The 11117-nt window shown below is 31.8% G+C and overlaps 1 protein-coding gene across 2 annotated transcripts in view; it reads left to right on the top strand.

Annotated features, from left to right (window-relative positions):
* The first annotated feature begins 1049 nt into the window (after positions 1-1049).
* LOC126843372 (serine/threonine-protein kinase 32A) overlaps positions 1050-11117 on the top strand; it is a 79138-nt gene continuing 69070 nt past the window's right edge. Inside the window, exon 1 of one of the 2 annotated variants that reach the window (XM_050580876.1) lies at positions 1050-1402. Coding sequence is in view for 1 of the 2 variants with exons in the window: in XM_050580875.1 (XP_050436832.1) it covers positions 8569-8615 (47 nt within the window). In the remaining variant the exon portion in view is untranslated. Of the gene's footprint in view, positions 1403-8522; positions 8616-11117 lie in introns of those variants that run through there. The other variant, XM_050580875.1, reaches the window with a different exon arrangement.

The following is an 11117-nucleotide window of genomic DNA, read 5'->3' as shown; positions in this document are numbered from 1 at the left end:
TGCATGAAATAATTTTCGTGCACATACCATTTTTTCATGTTTCACATTGGTTGCCGATAAACTCCAAGCATATTGTTGGGGTTAAATATATTCCCTTCTTTAAGAAATTATGAAGGTAATATTATAATATACATTTTACAAAATATTTAAAATTCTACCGAAAAAAAGTTATCACTGATAGGTTAAGAAAATATAATTTTCTAAACCAAAACCCAAATACCGACTTTATTGAAAAACGGATAAGACATTCCATCTAAATAAACAGCGTTTTTCTTTTTCACAATAAAAGTTTTGGTGAAAAAAAAACTGATATTAAATATAATAGGTACATAATATAAGTATTAATAACGAGTCCTCGCCAATGTATACTAATAAATAAAAAGTTAATTTGATATACTCCAAATGGTAGAACTCGGTTCTAGCGGGTTCCTCAATATTAATTTGAGCAACTTAATCAAGTTAATATTAACATTCAACTCAAATGAGTATAAGAGTGATCGATGCTAATGATTTAATATGAGCTGTATCCAAATATAGGATCAATTTGGGTAGTTGTAAACGAGTGTGCCAAATGAAAAGACTCAAAAAATTTTGTATTATGTATGTACAGTAAGTACATTAGCATATTATAACTAAAAGTATATGGTTAAAATTGAAAATTGAAAAAATAATTTATTAAATATTATATTAATATAATGTGATAATGCGAATGTAAAGACTTACATTTTGTCCTTTTTCTTACAGTCATCCTACATATTAGACCCTACATGCTACACTTGTAACAAATTTGTGTACATTTTTTTTTAGTGGTTTTTCACTCAATTTTTTTGTAATTTTATGCTAAAAATGAATAAATTTAAATTAATGAAAAACACATTTATATACTGGGCATGTTTTCTAGTAGACTTGAGTGGCTGCACTGGTGGTTGCTTTTTAACGTGGCCACGTTCGCCGGCGATAAGGGCGACAGGGTGAAGTCGACCCCCTGTTGATGAGATACTGAACTAGAGTTCGGCGCCGGTCTTTCGGCAGTGTGCTTTCAACGGTCGGTCATAGTCGTTTAGAGTGCGTCGGTGTCGACGGCATGGCCAATATGATGCGAAAAATATAGTTGAATTTCGTAAAAAAAAAAAAAAAAAATCTACCCTGTGGATTTGTATGTAATATATAAAAAAAAACAACAATAAATATTTTTTTAACGGCGAGTTCCGACTCGCTTGCGAAACCCTTGGCGTGGTCACTATGACATAGTTGGTCAAATTTAATAATACTACATCATCATTATTGTCGTTCGGCTAAAAGACAAAAAATAAAAATCACCGTCGTTCATAATCCGGCGTGCCTATTTAATATGCCGATTTATTATCCACGACAAGCGGATCGCTAGACGAGCATCAAACGAGTGAGTACGGTTTGTTTTATTATTTGTTGCAATTTGTGTGTGTGTGTTTACTACACGCCCAGTGTTTTTTATACGTCATAAAAGACATAATAATACATACACCTACGGTCGTGTAGTAAGCCGGCCAATGCGCATAATATAATTTTCGGGGAAAAATAAAAAGTTTTTCAACAAAAAAAAAACCAGTGTCGCGATCAACAAAAGTACTACACGTTGCTCGTTGCAAACGGTTATGTTTACTTTAACCCAATTAAAAATGTATATTGTACAAATTTCTGGTTTTTTTATTATTCATGATTCGAGTATCAAATATCATTGAGCACCGAAAGGAACAAGGGCAGGCGGGACATTTGTCAATGGTCTTTCGATGTGTTTGGGCCCTCGCACTTTACATTGGTCTCGGCCCGTTTCACAAACACTGAAAAAACTCACCTAGGTCGCAGCGTTTTTATTTATTTTTTTTGATAACTTATACACAAACAAGCTATTCATTTGTAAAGATTGTATTTTTCTTTCTTTTTATTCGTTTGTTTATTAAAAGTTAGTGAGTTATATATATATATATATATATATATATATATATATATATATATATATATATAAAAAAACGATACGACACAGATAAAGTACTCTTTTTATGTATTTTGAAAATTGGGTAATTTTACTGAATACCTTATAAGTTAATCCCTCGATAAGCAGTTTTGATGAGAAAAAAAATTGTAATAATTTATCCTATAGATGTGACTGTAATAGTCTGACAAAAAAATAAATGACAATCAATAAAGAATCCTCATTACTGTATTAAGTAATTAAAAATAAGTATACGCTATAGTTGAAAATACATCTTGTGAAAAATTGCCTATACTTTACTCCTTAATAAATAGGGGATATCACGTTCAATTTAATTATTATTGAAAAGTAACTGCTAAAGGAAAAAAATATAAAAGCGACTTAACTAATGTTTAACCTCATTAAGCTTGTTGAAAGTTTAATTAAGTTTAACTTGTATCTGATACAAAGCAAACAATTTAACTTAATTAAAACAAGCTACTAACTTTTCGCAAAAAGATGCCGAAGGAACACATGATTTTTGGTAAGCTCAATAGCAGAGTTTGCCCGGGGCCTCCTAAAACTAAGTTACAGCCTTAATAATACTGTATAATGTTTTGAAACTAAAAATATTGCTAACATTTACTAACAATGCGAGTATTTCCTGTCGTTTGCACAAACATTATAAGTACCCAATTCATATGCGCAGAGCATTCACCAACATTAGTAATCAGCTTGTGCCATTGAGCAACTAATATTACTATAGCTGAAGTGAAATATCTAGACAATCACAAGCTTGACAAACTTTAGGAATTCTTGTATCTAAAAAACACGACCACAGCAGCTGGTATTAGGACACCCGAGAAATCAGAAAATGCACAGCGAACTGGAACCTAACCCGTAAATGTATACAGAGCTCAAGTGCTTTATGTTGCCACTCTGGCAATACTTTTGAGCCACGGCTGACGGGGATTCCACTAGACGCAATAGGCTCGTCCCCGGTTCCTTTGATTGATCAACCGATAAAAATATATTAACAGTAAGACGGCTGTCGTTTTTGAACGAATACAGTTTACCTACTGTTGAAGCGTCTGCACGTTTACGAGTTTTCAATGGCATTAATAATGCATTTTCAATTAAACCGTACCAATATACACGGCACTTAATTATTGCGCTTTCCTTTTACGACGGAAGATTTTGAATTTAAATGCAAATTAAGACTACAACAACAGGTACTCGTGGCGCTCTTGAATAATGCGATTATATTTCTATAAGCAATTCCTCTTGTCGTTCGACCTCTCTTGTGTTGTACCTCTGCCCATCGACCAGCTGGTGATATGCAAGTCTCGAGTCGCGACTAATAGATAACAAATATTGTCATCGAAGAAGTAAAAAAAAGAGAATTTTTATTTACTTAGCTGCTTGTTATTGTTGGGACGGCAAAGTTGCCAAATGGTTATTTTTGAAAATTTCACCGCCGTTTGTCACGCATAATGCTATGCAAATCTCGTAAATCGGTAAATATGAATCATTTCAATAGTAACATACAATTTACCGTTCTGCGGCGTTTCCCCTTGTTCTATATAAGAGGTGCCCATAAGCTGCAGGTGGTTGCGACGCGTCCAACTGAAGCAATCTATATAATATAAGCGAAAATTATGTTAAATGAATCGTACAAACGATTCGAATCCCTTCGACAATAGCTTTGGCACGTTCCTTCGCTTTTCCTTTCTATTCCTCAAAGAATACTGGCCTTGGCGTGGCGTATATTGTTGAAAATATTTGTTTACTGTTAACATTATGACAAATAATTCTACATTGTTTTTATAGGATAGCGGTAGTCTATACGCCGTTTCGTTTTGAAAATGGCTTTCAGACTTATATCCTTCAAATTTAAAATATAATTTATTGAAGTCTCGTTTTAAGGTTTTGTATTGAAAAAGTAGACAATATTTATTATTTCGAAAATAAAAACATTATTAGTTTGCGCTTTTGTTTTATTTTATTGATAAATTTCGGTTTTATACAAACAAACGGTATCATAAAAAATGTGTGCGTAATATCTGATAATTTATTTATTACAAAAGTTAACGTCGTACTTAAGACTTTATTTACTAAATTGTTTCTCTGGAATGTTTTTATCCGAGATGAATATACAGTTACAAGTGGTTTGCATTATTTTGAAAGTTCTTATTATTTATTATTAATAACGATTTCATCTGAAACAAGTCTCTACAGTATCATCAGTGCAAATCTAATACAAGTATAATATATACACAACGTTACTATTTTTATACTTTTTCGTTGCACGTGCACTGAGAAAAACGTCTTGTCATATCTTTTCAGTTCCTATTAGATATTTACATATATGTTGTACATAGGTTTTAACGGCTTTTCAGCTGTGATTAATTTATAAACATCTTGGCAAAATCAGAAAAAATCATTAAAAAAATACCTTCTCAGCTCGCATTAAAGCTAAACATGTCACAATATTTGATGAAATAAATGGGAAATCGGTTCCGAAGAGGACCTTTTAGTTATATTTTTTTAATGTAAAATTAATAAAATAAATTATAATTTACAAATTACACGAAAAATGCAAATTAATTGGTAATGTAAAAAATATGTATGCAAAAAAAAAATAAATGACACAAACGAATAATAATATAAATATTCCTATTTTTACACTTTGTCAAATGCGAAAAAAAAATTAAAAACGTGAAAATTGTTATACATTTATTTTAATATTTATATTAGGTCCTAAAAACATGAATGATGTTTTTTTTTCTATTTGCTGTATTTCGGAAATAAAATTATTATTACAAAATTTCGTTTTACAACGGTCCGCAACCACATAAACGTCATATAACCGGATATAGAACTGTAAAATAAATCAGTGTTGAGTTTATAATAATAGTGGCCAAAAACTTGTGTTATATTGCACCGTGATAAAACAAAACAAAAATCGGAAACTCTGTCCTATCTAGACGGTATTAATTATTAAGTATACTTAATACGTATAAGGTCAAAGAAGTGCGAAAAACGAGGAGGAATTGAGTTTGTTTTTTGTTAGGTAACGTTACTCGTGAAAACGACATAATATATCTCTATAATATATTTATGTATGTAGTCTTAACAAAAAAAAACGATACTTCTGCTATACAAAGGGTAAGATTTACACTTTCACCACGTAGTCCATGACGTATTATCACGTTATTACCGAATGTATAAGTATATATTTTTAAAATCAATATCACACCGGTGCGGCAGGTAATAACACATTCTAGTCGTGTTTGATTAAAATAGGATTTTCGTATTGGCCCGCAAGACAGATTTCGGTTTATCGCGTAAAATTGCACCCTCGAGAAATAGCTGTCCTTAATCTTTTACTCGGGGTGTAAAAAAGTATCTAAACTGTTAACTCGAAATCAACGATCGCCACCATAATTCAGTTTAGTCGAATCATCATTTTTTACGTTCCTTTTCGCGTTCAATTTTTTTTACGCTCTCGTGTTACGAGTTGAACGTTTATAGCGTTAAAAAAAAATATATATATTTACAAGAAACAACAAATTCTTTACCAAGATAAGAGATTCAATTAGTTTGTACCAACTGTTCGTATAGATACTGACAATTAGTGCAAAAATAATTGTGTGCTAACATAACAATGTCACCCGTCGTATAGTAAATAGGTTGGCACTTGAAAACCGTACTCAATATCGTTTTCAATGGTGTACACACAGTTTGTTATAATTTAATTTTACCCAAAACACTTGTTTCGTTTGTTGCAATCTAGAACGTTAAAATGCTTACATATTATAAACTGGCTATAATGAAATATTATAACAAATTGATCTATTACGGTCAACTTGATGGTTTTTTATTTAGATTGAAAACAGTTAAAGTTTAGACGTCAAGCAAATAGGAACTAATATTATTTTAATATCAATTAGTATTTATTTGATACCATTGAACTCAATTTTAACCAGTATTCACTTATCAGTAAACCCCAAATCTGTCGCCTTAGAACATCGTTTTGGGCTTTATTTATTTTTTATTTTATGCTTTTACCGATTTATGTACTCGTTTTGTTTGCTCGTTTATTCGTTTTATTTACTCGTTTATTAGATTTATTTACACGTCCCTCGACAAGGAGAAACATTTGAATCGTGTTGAATTAAGATTAGGAGTGGTTGGGTGCCATAAAACATACTAATGGTTCATATGTTTTACATTGGAGAGAAGGAAATTGGATTTTGTCTGGAAAAAGGCAGGCATTTGATTATAGTGTTTATCTATATAAAAATAACAACATAGATTTTTGATTTAGATAAAAAATAAAATGTTATATTTTTTTTAATGTATTATATAAAAAAAAATAACCAAATAAATAAAACATATTTCTTTTTTAATACGGAACACAAGCTTATGCTCTAATGAGAAAAAACTGATAAAAATCAACTACATTTCGTAATATTAACGAACGAATTAATATTATCCTTGTTTTGCGAGTTGAACGAATACCAAAAAAAAACATCTCTCCATGTCACCTGTTAATTATACACATATAATAATCTATTTCAAAAATAATATACTCTTTCTTTGCTGCGAATAATATTATATTACCTATATTTTGTACCCGGTATAGATGTATTTATATTATATTATGGTTAAAAACAATTAAGAGGATTGAGGAAAAATGGCGACCAGCTGCAAGTACGTTATTACAAGGTAACGATTGTGTTGTCGGTTGTGTGTTTTTATTTAATTGCACTTGAACGCCTCACTTTGTAGTTTGTCAAATACCTAGTCTTTTGATATTTTCTTTTGCACTCGACCCGAATGCGCGGTTTGTGTTCTATTGTAAACGAAGCATGTTAGTAAACCCAAAAACGTTTGAACAATGTACGTAGTTTACCGGATTTCCTCGAATGAACACAAACTCTTATAAGATTAGATTTCGTAATACGAACTGAAATTCCCCAGGGTGCCTACATTTACAAATAACCGTTAACGACAAATAGTACCTCACAAAGAACGCGGACTTATGATTTGATCGATACACACTTGTCCTTAGATGTCGTTAAAAGTTTTGTACTGTTGACGACGTTGTTGGTTATGTCGACGCTATAAACGATTATAATAAATTTACACTTGGTTGAAATTACAACTAATTCGGAACAATCAACAGGACATTGTTTTCTTTTATAATATTATCGACGATACGTTTTTAAACCATACTTGAACATATTTAGAACACAATTAAACTAACGAAAAACGAAAATTCCGGTGTAATATCGGCGTTTATCAACATAAAACATTTCTGTTTTTTTAGGGTAAAGATATTGTTTTCCTTAACGTGAAAATGAAAACAATATAATATAATTCAATTGAAATTTCGACAAAATAGAACAACACGGCCCCGCGCGGTGCAGTCGGGGGATGATATTGCGTTTTGGTGTAAAGAGGACACACCATATACATTTGGATTCCCTTAGGTCGTATTTGCTGTGCTGCTGTATAGAGTTTGTCAGTCACCATCTGTATAACGATTTCACGTCGCGCTGACCATATGGGGGGGGGGGGTGAGGGGAGGTGGATTTAAGGTAAAAACGAGTTTGTACATACCTGTGTATATTATAGTGTACTCTATAAAATATGCACAGACGTATTCACTATAATATTCATAAGTTTGTTTTTCGATTTTGTATGTAACGCAATTTTATGTTTTACGGTGCTTAGTGGTGTTTTTTTTTTTTTGCAAAAACCATGTTACGTTAAGTAAATGTTAAGATATTTAATCGTCGACAGCCATTTTTCCCCATTTCCGCGCACCGGGTAACTTATATAAAGCAAGAAAGCGAAATTATCTATGCGGATGTACGCCGACTGGAACAGGACGACTTTTAGGTGTTTTTCTGTCGACTTTTCCAACACTACTCGGTGGTTCCACTTGCCCAAACAAACGTTCGCGCGGCCGTGGGTCTGGACATTGTTTATCCCGTGGTAGATTGCCGGCCATTTCAAACGAACTACACTCGGCTTGTTTTCGTTCCCTTCGGATGCGGTTGACGACAACATTGATCCCAGCTATATATATATTTATATATATTGTTGTTTTGTATGATTTCTTCCCGTTCGTTTGTAGTTTTAGATATCGCCTTTCCCTTCTCGTTAGATTACGCAATAGTTGCGACCAAACGCCGTTATCTTCTTTATGTAAGCTGGTGGCATTAGTTTTGACGTTTTGCTCGGCGTCCGACATCCTAAAATGGTATCGTTTCTTTCTATGGTCGTAATCGGATATTTGTTTTGCATCGACGGAACGGGGCAAACCGCCAGTCAGCCCCAAGTCCTGTCCAAACAAATACTTAGTTGCGAATTTCAATGAGCCGAGGTTGTCGTTTCGTGCACTGCCGTTCGATATGCCACTTATGAGGTGACGTTATAAAAACGCTAAAAATCGTTCAATAACAGCTTTCCATAGTATCATATTATTATTGTCGTCAGTGTAAACGGCAATGTTGTAATGTAAAAATCGAATACCACACTTTTATGTTTGTGAATCCCAAAAAACATTTTCCTACGTCTGGTTGGAACGACCAGCACGGCGGCTGATGTTTTTCAGAGTAGTATCATATTATGCCACGACAAAAGCTCCAAGGTACTTGACCTACTACTAACCCTCGAAAAGTAACACATGTTTTGTCCGGAACGATGTTTTGATGGACAGTCCTCGTACAGTTCTTGAGTACCTATTTTCACCGAGCTATTTGTTTTGTATAGTCTCTGCGGTTTTATTGAACGTCGTGATACACATAAAGATTCCATTCCTTATGATTTTACGGAGGGACTGGTGTATCTATTTTATAAAATATTTTAAAACTCTACAGGAAAAAAGTCGAATTACTGAGTCGAGAAAATACTTTTTTTCTTAATCAAATGCCACTTTTTACTAACAAACATGTTTGATCGTCGTATTTCCAAGTACACGGTAGTTAAGTTATAAGTGATATAACACTCATATATTGGTACAAGTGATGCGTGTTCAGGTGTTCAGCCTCGTTGGTGGATTGCGCAAATAAATATGTAGGCAGTTAAGGGTTTTTTTGACATTTTTATGTCTTTGCTTTGGCACACAATCGGAAAAAATGACTTTTACCTTTTAACTACAGTTAACAGTTACCTATGGCAACGAAAGTTACCTAAAAACCTAACGGTCCTTATATATATCCTTTTCCAGGGCCCATACAAACGTATTAAAGCTTTCCGTCATTTTTTACTGTTGCTATGCCTCTGAAGAAATTAGATATTAAAAAAAAAAAAAAAAGGAATAAAAGTATTGCATTTTATCAAATAAAATAAATATATAATACAATCAATAATAAGTATTTTATTAAGTGATTCAATTGCTTATAACAATAAAGAAATATACTTAAAACAACACCAGTATAGCTATTTATACAGCGAGCAATTAACTTGGTACTTGGTGTGCACAGTTACAACTTATATAAAACTATGTAGTAGCTATTGAAAAAGCTAGCACAATCTAACATAGACATTTTTTTTTACTTATAATATTACCTAGAGAGCTCGGAAATATGTCTTGGTATTATCCAAACCTCAAGAAGACATAAAGAGCGATTTGTATTAATGCGAACCTATTAAATGTTTTTTTTTGATAGCGCGTAGGTACATGTCACGAACATTGTCATTTAATGTAGTAATTTATTTTATTATTTAATGGTAATGCGAAGACATTACGTTGAATCGCAAGTGATTAACGTTCACCGAACCGTCCCTTGTGGGGATTTCGTTCCTTATTTATAAATTATGTAACTTTTATTACTTGGTATAAAAAAATTAAATTATCATAAACAATATCTTTCGTTCTATGCATCTCGAGTTAAATAGTTAGATTCATATTTTATTTTGAAAACAAGTATTTATAGTCAGTATAATATTATATACGGTCAACCTAATTATTTGCTGTTTACTATTTTCTAAAATATTTTAATAATTGCGATTTCTTCACTGCACATTAAAGTTCAATGTTATATAAATGTCGTGTATGTTATTGGTTTAAATAATTTATTCTAATTAACGCTACCAGCTATCTATGAATAAAATATTATTATATTAACAATGTCTTAGTAAATTCGAGCAATAATTATTATATTATTCAGTATTTTACTTTGACTACTAATAACAAACCATTTACAGCCAAGTCAACGAACGGATATGCCACTGTTTTGTGAAAAATAAACTAATTAGCATTTCACTAAAAACTTAGTGAGCGCATTCATATATACATATGCAGCGAAACTGTGTGAGCATAAAAGGATTTACGGAATAATTCAATTTAAACATAGCTGGGTATTACGGAGGTGAGCTACACATGCAAACATAATATAAGTCGGGATTTTATGTCTACCGCAATAAACGAGCAAAGGAAAGGCATAAATCATTTAATTAGCAAAACGTTCAAATAGTGTACATTATGAAATCACTCTTCCTGTACCGTTAAACACTAGCAAGTTTTTACCTTCATTACCTCTCAGCCTGAAATCAATTTTCAAGTTAGCTGAAGTAATCAATCATTGTTTTACTAGTACTGTACTTTTTATATATTGTTTTTATACTTGTGTGACCCTGACCCTATATTTCAAGGGCAAACAAAAAAAAATGTCTACATTTACCCCTTCTAAATCAAGCAAGTTCCTAGATATCAATCATTTTCATATTACGGCACGATAAAACAGATTAAAAAAAAGTCATTCAAACATGTTTGTCAAAATTACAAATTTTACAAAATACAACTTGATAATAAGTACTAGAAAAACTTCCAAATTTTAATTGGGTATTTCTTAGCGTTACATATGAAAAACAATGAAATATGATTAACCTTATCACACACAAGTGTATTACTCTTGTTTATGTTTCAAATTTTAACTTGTTTATACAAGTTAAAATTTACTTATTAAGTCAATTATTTGACTGTATTATTGAAATACAGTATAATATTAAAATGTTTAAACTTTAAGAAAAAACGTATAGTTCAATGTATTTTCAAATGAAAATCGAAGGTTTAAAATTGTATCTAATATTATTACTAAATATTGATATAATGTGTACCTACTAAATTATAGTAAAGTGTATTTTTCTT

This window comes from Adelges cooleyi, unplaced genomic scaffold (genome assembly GCF_023614345.1).
Source record: "Adelges cooleyi isolate 19-005CV unplaced genomic scaffold, UGA_ACOO_1.1 ACOO_flye_CR_arks_rails_tigmint_CR_PRNA_574, whole genome shotgun sequence".
Lineage (NCBI taxonomy): Eukaryota > Metazoa > Arthropoda > Insecta > Hemiptera > Adelgidae > Adelges > Adelges cooleyi.
Note: the sequence above shows the minus strand (reverse complement) of the source record. Positions and strands in the feature narration are given on the sequence as shown.